This window comes from Lepidothrix coronata, unplaced genomic scaffold (assembly GCF_001604755.1).
Source record: "Lepidothrix coronata isolate B3197 unplaced genomic scaffold, Lepidothrix_coronata-1.0 Scaffold12, whole genome shotgun sequence".
Classification (NCBI taxonomy): Eukaryota; Metazoa; Chordata; class Aves; order Passeriformes; family Pipridae; genus Lepidothrix; species Lepidothrix coronata.
Window position 1 is genome coordinate 5539117 of NW_016690192.1, and position 15277 is coordinate 5554393.

Here is a 15277-nt window from a genome sequence, read left to right on the forward strand (position 1 = left end):
AGCCAGGATGGTGCACTGTGAAAAAACAACACGTGACAGATGTTCGTGGCATTGCTGGATGCACTTCTGGAAGTTGCTCAGATACTGCCATGATGAGCACAGTGTGAGAAGTTATATAGCATAGACTGGCTTCCCTCCGAAGGGCTCTGCGGAGTAGTAAGCATCCTGGCCCTGATCCAGCAAGGCACTTAAGCATATGCTTAATTTTAGGCACATGAGTGGTTTCAGTGAAGACCTAAGAGAATTATTTTTAATTCACAGATCATTTAATTCAATAGGCAAGTCTGCTGCAGCATATGAAAAGTAGATCTTCATATTAAAAATACTTGGGAAATTGTCGATGAAAAAACGTGTATGGCCAGCAACTGTTTCTAAAAAGCAGAATGAGGTAGTCATCACCTTTATTATGGGAAAACACAAAGCAGATCAGGCAAAAGCATTCACAGCTCTCTGAAAACCATTTCTAAATTGAAAATAAGGAAAAATAAAAGCTCGTAAGAATATTTATTCATTTGAAGTAGAGAAAAATTTATTCTCTTGATGTAAATAAAAACCTTGTTTGCAGATTGAAGAATTTGTTTGTGTTGAATTTCAGCATCAATTTCAATATTTTATAGTACATTTATCTACAGCTGGAGCATGACAGATTTGTGTATATTTATATGTTTGTGTACATAATACATATGTATACACACATACACAAGGATGCCCAAAGATATACATATACACAGTTTGAAAACTCATCATTATTGCTGAAGTATAAAAAGATGCCTGATGTAGAAACTTGTCTGGAGTCTGTTAGCTTAGCGACTGCGTTCATCTGGCACCGTGGGCTCCTCACAGAAACAGGGAACTTCTTCTGTGTAGGAGCAGAATTCCATGAGATCTTGGCTGGAGATGAACGGCTTTCCTCCCTCCAGATCTCTCCCAAACCTTTCCTTGACATGTTCCCTGACAATATTCCCTGACTACTCTGTAGTCCTGCACACAGGATGTATTTCTTTTGCATCCTGTTCTCCAGGTAGAAATGTCAATGGTACATGTTGTATATGTTGGTTTTTTTAAACAACCCTAAAAGAAAGCCAGGGAATCAAATATGCAGTTTGCATTAGTCCTATTGCTCTGGTCCTTAGACAAAGGTGAACAGGTATTCCTGGGATGAGCATGGGGTACAGTAGAATATATGGAATGTAGGGAAATCGTACTGAGCCTGACAAACAATTAACGGCGGAGCAGATGGTGTCCCTGCAAAACATTCAATAATATATGTGTGCGTGCGCTGGAATCAGTGACTCTAAGTAGGGCAACCTAAAAAGGTATGGCACTTATCCTGTGGGCAAGTAGGACTTTACAGTTCTTTTAATAATCTCTTTATCCTGCGATTTCTCCTTTGACCCTGATTTCAAAAGCAGGAGGTCAGCCTGGCCGACCAACTGCAGACCTCCCTCTAATTGAAGTCCAGCTCTGTCCGGCGTGAGATGCTGTACCCCACCCCTCGCGCTCGCACTGGGCTGCAGCCCCAGCACTGCTCCTTTTGTCACTGATCATACCCGTGAAAATTAAATGAACATTTGGTGGTAGGCATGTTTGCAGAGAAGAAGGAAAATACTGTTATGTAAAGTGCAATAACATTTTGATACCAAGTGTAGAGGCATTCCTTGCACAAGGGAGATGAGTGTGGATGTGTCCGCCCTGATTCCTACAGACAGTCCACAGCTCAAAGTTAACACTTTTCTTACATAGAGGTTTATTTTTCTTTTCAAAACATAGTTTGAAATAGTAGAATTTTTTTTTGGTGCAAAAGGCCTTCATTTAAATTTTTTTTAACCATCTGCTATTTTAAGATTTCCCTAGTGTAACCTTAGAAAAATGAAGAGTACATCTTTAAATCTTGTTTTGTTTGAATGAATGGGTAGATAATCCTGATCAGATGTTTCTTTAGAGAATAATGTTTAAAACGATTATGGAACTTAGCTGTCCTGTCTGTTTCCTAGGTACAGTATTTTCATTTCAATTGTGAAGTCATTAGGGGTCATCTAAGGTAACCGTTTATTAAAATAGTCCTCTTTTGTTTCAGATTTCCTGTTGAGATGCTTTAACATGTAAAAATCTCCCTGCTGATGTGTCATGTTAGCTTTCCTAACCTCTAGATAGAAACCACAAAGCAACCTACATAGCTGTATGACTAGTTACCCACCTACATAAACAATAATTACTGCTAAGTGGGAAATTAGATGTCACATCTTAAGTCTAAATGAAAGTAAAGTATTTGAGAATACTGTCATTAAATGCTTAAAGCTAATCGCAGTTCTCTCACTCTGTTTGTTTTGTAGGACATTTGGGCTTCCAGGACAGTTTTGTCACATCAGGTGTTTTCAGTGTGACTGAGCTAGTAAGAGTCTCACAAAGTAAGTATCATTTTGTGGCCAGTTTATGTGGTTTCTGCAATGCCAGTATTTTTTCTTTTATTCTTATCGTGCCTCTTTCCCAATTCAGAAACAGCATCTTGAAAATTGAGACTCCCTTCTCCCCTGTTCTTGCTAGTGGACAGCATTTATGTGCCACATCTTTTAATGGGCAAAAACAAAATAGTAGAATTTTAAACTAAGTTAAAAAAAAAATTGATTCTGCAAACTTGCCTGTACAAATTCATCTGGTACTCAGCTGAAAATGGACAGACTCCATATCAGAGTGCAGATAAATACCTACTGAAATCAGCTTCCCATGGCTCCTTTGGAGGATCCAAGGACTCTGACCAGACCTCTAGAAATTATCTGATCTGTGCACATAAGCCTGGAAATTTTCTTATGCTGTTTTTTCCACACTGTGTTCATCCACATCATGCGTACATGTCTTTGTGTGTGATTTTTGGGGTTGTCCAGTGCAGGTTCAGGAGTTGGAATTTGATGATTCATGTGGGTCCCTTCCAACTCAGGATGTTCTGTGATTCTGTGGTTTGTACACCTGCAAATTGCTGAAGTCATTAATAATACCAACAACTGTACCAACTTCGGCCCTGATAATCTCACACATCTTGACTTCGCCATGCCCACGTTTTCCATTAACTGTATGGAACTCTGCCTTCTAGAAGGATTTGTTTTTTGACCTTTAAAGAATGCTAATGCCCCCAGCATGAATGACACACAGCAGCATGATCATTACAGGCTTGTCAATACTCACTAACAACAGTGAATTAAGAGTACCTGTCACCACCCTGTTCCATTGATCAAAGGTGCATCGATTGTATTTTGCTATGACATAATCCAGATAGTCCAAGGAGAGAGTATGGACAGCGTCTTGCAGAGGCATTACTGCTAAGCCAGGGCTATAGGTACTGGTCCTTTGGGGATCTGAGAAATTCTTCCCTGTGAGGGTGGTGAGGCCCTGGCACGGGTTGCCTAGAGAAGCTGTGGCTGCCCCATCCCTGGAAGTGTTCAAGGCCTGGTTGGAGCAACCCGGTCTAGTGGAAGGTGTCCCTGCCCACGGCAGGGGGTTGGAACTGTATGATCTTTAAGGTCTCTTCCAACTCAGACCATTCTATGATCTTTTGTCCAACTAGAGTGGGATAATGTGACGTTCGGCAATCACCAGTGCTCCAGGTGGACCACTCAGCTGTGGGCCCCTTTAAAATCTTAGGGTGTGCAACCAATCTCTTTAGCATCAAGAGTGATCAAAATGGTTCTCCTTGATGATAGAAATATTTGTTTGTGTACTGGCTCTGAGCATGTAGTTGAAGTCCTTCTGGGGCTGGAATCTGACTGGAACAAACCTAGCAGAGAATCTGTGGTTTTGAATCAGAACACAGAGTTTGCATAAGGATTTTCCTGTTTTATTTCCTCTTTTGGAAAGGCTTACACTGGCTAACACATTGGCTTTATATTAAAAATAGGATGCTACAAGGAAAGCATGGCAAGTGGGAGATACATGAATGCCAGAGTTATATGCTCTGGAGAGAGGCAGCGAGAGAAAAAGCTTGAAGAAAACATTTCTTCTGAGTTTTCTTCCCTGACAACTGGTGGGAATTTTGAGAGAAGGACAAAGTTAAGAGGACTTAGAAGTCAAGAGGAGCTGCTGAGTGCTCAGCACATTTGCAAATCAGTTCACTTACCGAAGTGCTTAACAGGGGGCTTTGGCATCTAACTCACTGTACTGAGTACACAGACTTGCTGGTACCTGCAGCCAGGGTGGACAGACCCAAGTTATCACCAGGCTTTGAACATCACCGTGTTATGTCACTTTATTTCGGTGTGACAGCACAAGGCTTTTGAAGCCCAAAGGATTCACCCTCCCCCTCTGCAAGGCATCCCACTTCACCACAATCTTATCTGCGCTGTAGGAGCCCTGAACAGCAGAGCTGCCTCTGGACTCTGTCAGTCGTGCTCCATGCGTGCACTTTTTCTAGCTAGGAAAGTGCCCCACTCAGGGCTGGAGCCTTCCCAGCCAGCCCCAGCACCAGTCCCAGCCTCCCCCAGAGCTTGGCATTGACCTCGTGAGCATCATGTTTCATGCTTATTAATTTTCCCTGATACTTTATTGTAACTAAACTAAAACACTGGGTATCAAAAATCCTAGCACTCAGCATGTTCTGCAAATTATGAACTGTGTCTGAAATGTTCCCTCTGCTTGCAGTTGAAGTGCACCACTTTCAAGGATGGGGCACCTGCATGCAGAAAGAATACAAACTTTATCATAAATAAGAAAAAAGGTGTTAGTGGGGGAAAATAAAGATATTCAGCTTTTATCTGTTCCAGACACAGGGGTTTGCACTGTTTTTCATGGGCTCTTTAATAATCCTGGGAGGTCAAGACCTCAGTTTTATATCCTGTCTACAAGCCAGCACCTCTACCAAAAATAGTGTCCCCAAAGCATATTGGGATATCACTTCAAAACTGACTCAGAGGGAAGAGTGCCAGCAACTGATTTAGCTACACTGCTTTTGATAGCACCCTGGATTTTCCTTGGAGATGCCCCAGACATGTACTGACCAGCCGTAACCTTGTTTACTTTATGAGGTCTGAGAAGCCCACAGCCTGACATGCCCTGGCTACCCAGTAGGATATGTTTAGTGTCAAGTCTAGCAGCAAATTCCCAGCAAACTCAGAATGAATTCACATGCTCATATTCAAAGAATTATTTAACATAACAGAGCAACAAAGTGATTGCTGCATATTTGCCTAAATTGGCAGGCAAGGTCTTTTAAAGTTAATATAACCCTTGCTGGGTTGTCTACGTCTTCCTGTGTCCTGATTTGAGACCAGTCTTCTTTCCAAAGAGGTCATCTTCATATATGCCCCCTGTCATTTTTTTTCCAGCTTTCTTTTGAAAATATAATGCTTAAAATATTATTAATAAAATAATAAAATAATTGCCACCCAGTTTTAGCTGGTCTGTGGCTACTGTTATGTAAAATTAATCTTACGAAATATTGTTCGTAGCAATTATGTGCTGGGTTTATTTAGTAAAGTTTGCAGAGGTCCACATAACAAGGAGTCTCAAGTAAGAGGCAGTTGTCTCCGTCATGCAAATTTGGGGAATGAATTAATCAAGCGAAAGGTCAGCTGTTACTGTTATCTGTCTTACCTATCAGTGCTGATCATCACACTTTCTGTGTGCTATTGAACAAGTCTAGACTGTGTTGGTAACAGAAACTTGCTTTCTTCAGTCCTATAGATGCAGATTTTCTTTCAAAATGCTGCCCAGCTGCTGAGCCTTGCAGAGCCCAGTGAAACAGAGAAAATAGATGTGCATCTGAAAAACAAAGAATCCTCTCCAGCCCATCTGATGTGGGTGTTGCGGATCATGCTGTCAGCTCTCCTGCATTATTAGCAGGCAGAGGGTGTGAGCGCGGCTCTAAGTGTTGTCTGTCACCCGAGATACTGAGGACACCCCTCTAGATAACAGAGACTTCATTCTTCCCTCACTGGAGAGGTCTGTGCTGGCAACAAAAGGCTCAGAGGCAGAAGCGTTGGAGATGTACGGGTCTGGGAACTGACAGCCAGCTGTTGGCCAAGTGAAACCTTCTCCTTTTCTCCCCTTGTTAGGAAAATATTCCACTGGCTGTGGGCAGCTATCTGCAGGGCACTGGAAAAGACCCTCTGCAGAAAGTGCTGGCAGAGGGGTGGCTGTGGTGCCAAGTGTACAGTCCCCTTCTCTTGGCAGGAGCTGGGAGGTCGTGGCAGGCTAGAGCAGGGAGAAAGACATGGGGAACACATTCCCCTCTTGGCTTTCAGTCCGCACCACGTGCTCTTGTACAGAGAGAGCTGCTGGGAAGATCTCCTCCCTTGGAGGTCCTTCAAGCAGCCAGATAAACTGCACTGCCCAGGATGTGAAGAAAGATTTAGGATTTATGAACATTCGCTAGAGCCAAATCAAACATATTTGTTTGGTGGTGTGTTATTTGTCAAAATGACATCATTCTTCGTGCTGATAAACAAGGGAATTCTGACTGCACCCTGGACTGAAAATGCCACGCGTTTAACGTGTTGGCTGTGTGCAGTGAGGAGCAAGTGGGGTGACTTTTAATCCTTCTAATGAGCCAGTGGCACCACAAGCACACAAATGTACCTGCAATTGCTTACTGCTCCTGTGTAAACACTGAAATGGTCCAGCTAATTATCCCTGAAACACTTACACTAATTCCACAGGTAAGAGGTGCTTCTGTGGCCAAGACATTGTGGAAAGCTCAGGATCTTGCCACAGCAATGCCAGGCTTGGTTCATGACAGCTGTCAGGGTGGAGAAAGGGGCTGAAGCTGTCCTTGCGGTGAGGACAAGAGCTGGGAATGAGAGTGATTGCCAGTGCTCCAGGCACAGAGTGTGGGTGCGACAGAGGTAGCACATCTTTCTCATGCCACTCATCCAGCAGCAGCTGAAGCAAACTGCAGGGAAAGTCCTGTGAACCCCAGCATGTCCTGGGTGCCTGGGGCAAGATGTGAGATGCCTGGCTCTTATTGTGGGTCTGGGCCAGGCAGGTGGATGCCTTCCCTGTAGCCCAGGAGAGGAGGAGAGGTTCTCCTCCTCCTCCTCCTCACAGAGCACATGTGGGAGAGCTGGGTGTGATAAACCAGCTCTCTGAACAGCAGCCTGTATGTTTTCTGCTATACTAAGCATTACGCTAGTGAAGGCAGTTAAAGTCAGCAGCATGAAAATTAACATTTAAAAAGATACTCTATATTCCTTAGCAAAGCACTGCCATCCAAAACTCACTGTGTGGGCTTGGGTATGAGAGGGAGAAAAAAAGATTATAATAAAAAATAGACTGCAGGCATAGAGTGAACAGTTGCCGTGACCTTGCCTTTTGTATGCCATTACACAATTCAATGGCAGTCCACTCAAACCTTGCTCTCGATCAATATCCTATTAAAGCAGCACAAAAAGTCTCTATAAACTTAGTGGTTAGCTATGTTTATAAATGGAACTCAGCATAATTAGACGGTCAATAGCAGGCTGTACTTGTAATTTTAAAATGAACATCACACATTTCATATCTGTTGTATTCGGCAAGACCTCTTTGAATCTAATGATACAGTGTGGAGGAAACAAAGGCCCCGGGAAAAAAAAAAGCAACCCAGCTCCCCTTTCCTCTCAGCAGCAGCACAGTGTGTTTCCCTTTGTTTATAGAGTCACAACACAGGAAAAAGTTTATTAGTCAAATGTCATGTTTCTCCCATTTAACCTTAAACACATTATCACTTCACTGCAGTGTTACACATGTAATGATCCTAGTCACATCCCAGCCCCTCTGTAAAAATAAATACATAAAAATGGAAAAAAAGGAGAAACTAAATATTAAGGTGGCTAAAAGAAAGTGCCATATTCCAAGGGAGACAAATGCCAACTTGGTTGGTTTTATTTAGTGGGTTTCCTGTTCTGTAATTCAATAAATTTTTCAAAATAAATATTCAAATTAGGTTAAGTCAGAGGGCTTTTTCTTAATTTCTCTCTTATTTTTTTTGACATTTGGGGTGAGGAACTGAGCTGACACACTGGCAGTGGAGGGAGCAGGCTGGCAGCAGGGAGATGCTGTCCTGCATCCCCGGAGTAGCACAGTGTGCAGGCAGAGGTACCCACCTTCCTCCTCCTTCTCCTCCTTTTGTACAAACTACCTGCTCCTGCCCCTTCGAGCGTGTCCCATCTGCACAGGGAATTTTTTGTGATGCCAGCAGCTGAAATGGGAGCTGTGGGCTGCATGCTGGGGGAAGAGGGATCCTTTCCCCTCACTCACCTGCAGCTCAGAGCTCTAGGTCAGGTGGCAACTTGATGCCAGTATGGAGGTGGAGAATTTTGTTTTGACTCACAACTGCAGTTTCTGACAACCTTTCCTGTTTGGGAGATGTTCCTGATCTGTCAGAAGGTAACTTTGCATTTCTTACAGGGGGAAATGGTGTGTTTTTAGTGTTGCTGCCTGGAGTTTGTGCAGGCTGCAGCATGGAAAAACCTGTTGTGGTGGAGTGCAGCTCCCGATCATGCTGCTGCTTCGTGTGGGGCCAGAGCATGTTCCTGGGACACAGGGACAGGGATAGGGAGGTTGTGTGGTGGATTGTCAGATGCTACAATAGGAAGGTTTAATTTCAACAGAGTTTTGACACAATTTGCACCACTTTGATCCCTTTGCTTAAGCTCCAGAGCTGCTGCCTTTGCTGGGAATCATAGAATCTTAGAATGGTTTGAGTTGGAAAGGACCTTACAGCTCATCTAGCTCCAACCCCCTGCCATGGGCAGGGACACCTTCCACTATCCCAAGTTGCTCCAAGCCCTGTCCAACCTGGCCTTGGACACTTACAGGGATGGGACAGTCACAACTTCTCTGCACCACCAGTGCCAGGGCCTCACCACCCTCATAGGGAAGAATTTCTTCCTAGAAATCCTGCAAATAAATGCAAGTGGCCCCTTCTCATCAGCTTTCTGACCTGCGAGAGGTGGGCAGTCCCCAAAGGCAGTGTGAAAAGCCATTTGGAGCAGGCTCGGGTGCCTCCTGGGTGGGCTGGCTGCTCCATGCCCACTCTTGTGGCACATTGCACTGCAAAACACAGGGATGAGTAATGCAGGCAGGTGCCAGGCAGGGAGCTGCAACCAAATTCCATTTGGGAAGAGGAGTCAAAGACTCGACCCGACCTTCTGCCATGCAGATGAAAATCATTAACCCCTTCCTGACTGTCTCAGGGTGGGCTCTACATGTCAGGGTAGCTCTGCACATCAGCACATGGCTGTGATTTATGATAGTATATAGGAGAACTGTGAGCAAAGGTACAAATAGCCTTTGCACCGAGTCTGTCCCTGACAGTAAGGCAGGAGAAGGGATTTTGGAACAGCTCAATCCGGTGCAACCTTTGCCATGGCACTTCTGTGGCCAGAGACCTTGAACTGGAGGTGGCAGGGTGGTGGCTCCTGTGCAAGGACTACCAAGGGGTTCAGGTCCTGGCCTCCACAGCCATGTCAGGTACTTTAACATCTGCTGGTGTATATTAGAGGTGGGTTTTGGTTTTTAATCCTCTGGTTGCAAACTGGCTCTTGAGTGTGGCAGGGTGTTTTGGCCAGTGACCAACAAAGCATCCTTCATGTTTGCTACCCCTGTGTGGTCAACCCTTTCTACTTTGCACTGAGTTTACACAGCATTAACAATACAATGTTCCTACCCCACCCCTGCTCTGGACACACATTCCATTTTCCTATAGGGCCAACTCAAGAAATACCCAGGATTTGGAGAGAGGACAATAAACACAGGTAGAGAGAGAAAGAAGAAAAGCATTACCCACATACCAGTTTTGCTTTCATATCTGTTTGGAATAAAACTGTTTCATAAATCTAGCAATGCCCAGAAAGAAACGGTGCTTTAATTTAGTGCTTGGCTTTTTATATTCCTCTTTGGAAAACAGTATTCTTAACCTCTAAGTTTGGCTTCGGGAGTTAGAGGGTGCAGAGAAATTGCTCAGGAAAGGGTTTGCAGAGCACAGATCTGTTTGGCAAAGAAGTTGCTGAAAACTGTGGAGTAGATGCTGCAGAGAGTACCTTTATGATTGATTTCCATTCAAGTCAGACTGACTGCAGTGTGGTCATTTTTCTAACCCATAACTGCACACACTGCAGCAGCCTGCTATCTGCAGGGTGTCTGAATTATAGCAGTCCATGTCCCTGTTACCTTTTACACAAATTACTTACACCGGTTTCTTTTTTCATGCAAATTCATCAGTTTTACAGTCTCTTGTAGCTGCTGTCAGGAAACTGTTGCAGAAAGCACAAATTGATAAAATGAGTTAATTTTACTGTGCTTAATTTTTCTTTGTGTTAACACACCCTCTCATATACCCAGTGTGGAGGAAGCATACGATAGTTAAGAGAAGATATCAAAGGATTTGAGTGTTCTCGTCATAAATTACTTCCCAACTTAATTCCTTTTGATGATCATTCCAGATTTTCTCAAGTTTTAATGGTGTTGTGTATTTTCCGTCCCTATGCTTTTAAAAGTCCGTGGCTATCCAAGCTGTTCTCTTTCTGTCTCAATGACGTTCTTAAAAGATCCTTGCCAAACAACAACTAATTGTCTTGTGGGGATGATGAGGCAGCTGCAAAGCTACATTATTCCTCTGTCAAATTTGACATTGTGAGCTCCTTAAGACTTGGGGTGTAAAACTGGCCCTGCTACAGTCAATGGCAGCACTCCCAGCCCAGACATGTTAGCTGGGTGATAGGAGCTATCCTGTCTTCATTTCCTCACTCCTGCCCCATCAGACTGAAAGATTTTTTCATGTTTGAAAATGGGCCAGATTCTCAGACCAAAGATTAAACTTGGCTCAGCATCCTTGTGTGGCAGTGAGACTGCTTTGCCTTTGTGGCTGTGAATCAGGGCTCCCAGACAATACAGCCCAGGCCAAGCTTGTTCATTTTATTGTGCAGGACATCCTTTTTCAGACGGCTCTGAAATATTAGAGAAAATCATGATCTGTAATTGTCAGTTCCCAAAGATGTATTGTCCTGTAAATCGCACTGGAACGGCAACACTGGACATGGTACCATTTGCTGTATAGTGGCATTTCTGCATGAAATCCATTCCCTGTTGACTTTAACATTAAGCTACTCTGCTCCTTGTCTGTTCACACAAGAATACTGCACATGGCTTGTGCCCGAAAACTTCAGGGTGTGGAGGAATTCATTGTGTTTAATGTAAAGCCAAAGCTCTAGGACAGAGAAATTGCAGGTATTCATATCCCTTACAGTAAAACTTCAGTGAAGGATAAGGTGATGAGACTTGAACACTGGAAGCTCTCTGATGGATAAAACTTTTGGGGAGTCATATGTCTCTAGTTCTGATTTAACTGGAGAAGAGACCAGAGGAAAAATCAGATGCTCTCAGGGCACAAAAGAACTCAGGTTTCTAAAATGATTTTGAAACTTCTGTGCTTGTGGATGTACATCATGTATACCCCAAAGGTCTTGAGGTGTGTATTTCCCTGCCTATGCTGCTTATAGATCCTGCCAAGCCCACGACAGGGATGATGCAGCCTGTCTGTAACTGTGCCAACAGATTCAATGTTGTCCTAAAAGCAACAAGTTTCATTAAATGTCAGATTGATATTAACAGAAAAGCAGTGCTTAAAGAAAGTAGTGCCATAATTGTTTAATTTTTTTATTAAAAAGAAGTAGCTTTGGAGGTATGCAAAGAAGAGTGTATGTCATGGAACACTGTATTCTTGATAAAATTTCCGTCTTCTTGATTGCAACAGCAGTTACTATTAGCATTTCCTAATTTCCATGTCCCACCTGTTCTTACCATGAAACTAAACACTCTCATGAGGAAGAAGAAAGTGATTTTGAAGTGCAATTTATACCATATTCACGTGACTTACTGACTGCAATCTCTTTTGTTTCCCCAGCACCGATAGCTGCAGGAACAGGCCCTAATTTCTCCCTCTCAGATTTGGAAAGTTCTTCATACTACAGCATGAGCCCAGGAGCAATGAGGAGGTCTTTACCTAGCACATCCTCTACCAGGTAATTTAATCTCTGGCTACTACCAGGTTCCTTGGAAACCCAGGCCAGCATCATTACTCATCTGGGAAAGTAACCATTAAATTCTTTGACAAGCTGTTTGGGGGCCTCACGATGTGGAGCTGTTTCAGATTCACAGAGTCGAATGTTCACCTGCATTGTTGTAAAGTTCTATTTACATGTAGAAATCTCAAAGAAAAACTGCTGCATTGGCTTGTGTAACTTCTGGCTTGTATCTGTGTGTATCGGGAGAAGTTTCACTGGAACTGTTGAGTTTCAGTTGTGGCAGAAGAGAATTTGGAGAATATTGAGATGTGAGGAAAGTCTTAAGATAGACTTACATGTATTCTTTATTGCAAAAAGTGTTACCTGTGAGACTAACGTCGTTTTAGGACCTTGGCCTATAAAGTGTTCTAGTTTTCATAAAGCATTTAGAAATTTGTGACTCAGCCTTTGGAAAACTGAATTGTTAATGCAGATGACTACCCAGGCCGATTTTGATTTTGGGTTAGATGTCAACTATCAAACAAGGATGTTTTTTATTTTTTACCTTTCCCTTTAATCATCCATGAGATTAGATTTATAAACAAGCCCAGTCACTCAAGTAGTCTTGAACATTATTAAGGAACCAGATTGATTTTTTTCCCCACAGCCAAAATAGCTCACTTATTTCAAAGACATGACAAGAAAGTCTAACTCCAGCCCAATGTTCTTTTACATTTTTATCTCAGCCTGCAGTGCAACCAGCTTTGCAGTAAGCAAGTACACATGTAAAAAATCTCAATAGTTTGAATATAGCTGTCGTTTTTATTTAAAAAATAATAATCTTTAACGAGAGGCTCTTAGCAATAACTTCTTACAGTTTACAGTGATTGGAAGAACATTCTACTTCTTACACTTAGTGTGCATGTTATGAAGCTTGGTGACTACAATTCCCATTACACATCAATTAAAAACTTGGTGCTGTTCCTTTTTTGCCTGTAAACTGTGTAGCCTACAGCACTCATCATTAGCACCATTCTCAGGTAGAATTTACTGGTGATTCCAGAAGCAAAAGTGAGGTTATTAATGTTACTTAAGAGCTCAGTTGTTGCTCCTCTATTCTTCTGCAAATAGCTACCACTGATAAGGAGCTAATTATAAACAGCATGGGTAGTTAATAACTTGGTAATATGTTTGTTTTCCTCTCATTAGGCTGTTCCCAGTCAGAAAAAAAAATTCTTTAAATACACAGACTCAGCAGAATTATCAGGCAGTAATTATATTGTATGCACACAATTTCCCCTATTGACACATAACAATTCTCTAAATTAAGGAATGGCCAAACCTGCATTCCACACATACCGTAAGACTTATTCTTCCTGTTTCTCACCAACTGATTTTGCAAACCCGCCAGCTCCTACCTGCGCAGAGCTTCAGGTGGGGAGGCTGCAAGTTCTAAACCAATAGGAATTGCAGTGGAAGATTTTATGTCTGTTAAATATGTTCCCCCTACACAGAGGAGCCTGTTCTTGAATGCCTTAAGTCTTAATAGAATACAGATTTAGGGAAAAAAAGTGAACTGATCCAGCCTTGGAAAAGTACTTAGAAGAGAAATTCTCAGTAATGTCCCCATGCAGTCTGTACAACTCATTATGGAAAACAGAGCCAAGCTGAGTGTCTTTGGCTCCGGGATCCTCTCCCTGCAGAACTGCTGGAGCCAGTGGCCACCAGAGACCACTGAAAGGGCTCTTCTGTGTCCTGAGCCTTTGGCAAGGGAGGTGTGATATAGCACAGGGGATCCTTTAATGCTGACACTGGCCAGAGATACCTATTGGAGGCTTTCTGTGCTTGCTGGCACTCAGCTGCAGAGTCAAATGCTTATTCTTGTAGGATAACATGAACATTTGAACCAAAAATGGATTCTTCGATCATTCACTTGTCTGTGTTTCTTCTTATGTGAAATGTGGATTAATTTAAAAGATTGAAAATAGAAGTTTGGACTGATAAACAGTTTGCTTTCAGAATAAGCTGTGAAAAAATCTGGCAGTTAAAATAAGTCTCATGTGTCACCACCGTATTCATTCCAGTTACAAAAAACACACAATGCAAATTAAATTATTGCCTTTTCATTGACCTCTGTGTACTTCGAAAATATCCTACTTTTGGAGCTGTAAAAGCTTAAATGTCAAAACTATCTTCTAGTTAAACTAGCACATGTTTAGGGGTTCAGTCTGGACACTGAAAGGTTGTTTTGTATCTCAGAGGAGTTTAGTCATTGGATAGGAAGCAAATCAGAAAAAAAAAAGTGGATGCTGAGAGGTTGGGTGGGCAGGATGTCTCTGCAGGATTCACACCTTCCCCTTCCCAGGGCCTTAAATCCTTTATAGCTTCCGTAACCAAGTTAGTCTCAAGCAGGGCTAGCAAGGTATGTTCCAACAGAAGTACCACGGTTCCTTTTCCATACAGATATAGCCTTTATTCTGTGTTTTTGCTTTCTCAGCTCTACAAAACGTCTCAAGTCTGTGGAGGATGAGATGGACAGTCCTGGTGAGGAGCCGTTCTATACTAGCCAAGGGCGGTCTCCAGGCAGCGGCAGCCAGTCAAGCGGATGGCATGAAGTGGAGCCAGGTAAGCCATGGCTCTCCAGAGCCCGAGATCTTCATCTTCACTTGCTCTGTTTTGTTATCAGAATTCTGTGTAGACAGGTGATCAGTTCTAGACATCTTGTAACTTCTGGGAAACAGTCAGTCTAATGAAAATATGGTAGTGGTTTTATTGCTCCTGCAGCTGTGAATGTTTCTGTAGTGTGTCACTTCTGTGTTTTGGCCAAATATCTGAAGTATTTAAATAATGCAGCAAAAGATAGGCGGTCTTTTTTCTGTCAAAATGTCCAGATTCCGTTGTGGGGTAGCTTTTTCTAGCAAAAAGCAGTACCTGTCTGGACTGTGCCCCATCAATTATGCTGCTTAAATAAATATCCCAAAACTTATATAAGGTAGAAGGACTTTTCAAGCATTATACAACACTTGAGCTCACTTAGTAATGACTTTTAAGAGACTTACAGAAGGAGTTGTTTTATTAATCTGTAATGCTGTGAAGTGTGATTGGAGGCTTCATATCAAAATAGATATCACTGGGTGCTACACTTTGGAAGGTTGAGGAAGCAGCTCTTCGGTCTCTCTTCTCAGTTAATTTTTGTGTGTGATCTTTCTTGTTGATCATTTTTTTGGGTTGTTATGTTACATACTTAACTGTCCATTGATCACTTATCCTGAGATCATCTGGGTGCTTAGTACTATTGGAAATATTTT

The 15277-nt window shown here is 42.6% G+C and overlaps 1 protein-coding gene across 11 annotated transcripts in view; it reads left to right on the plus strand.

Moving 5' to 3' along the window:
* NFIA (nuclear factor I A) overlaps positions 1-15277 on the plus strand; it is a 251119-nt gene that overhangs the window by 158136 nt on the left and 77706 nt on the right. For all 11 annotated transcript variants that reach the window (XM_017805370.1, XM_017805371.1, XM_017805375.1 and 8 more), the window contains 3 exons: positions 2334-2408; positions 11870-11987; positions 14467-14594. In XM_017805370.1, the coding sequence (XP_017660859.1) occupies positions 2334-2408; positions 11870-11987; positions 14467-14594 (321 nt within the window). The remainder of the gene's footprint in view (positions 1-2333; positions 2409-11869; positions 11988-14466; positions 14595-15277) is intronic.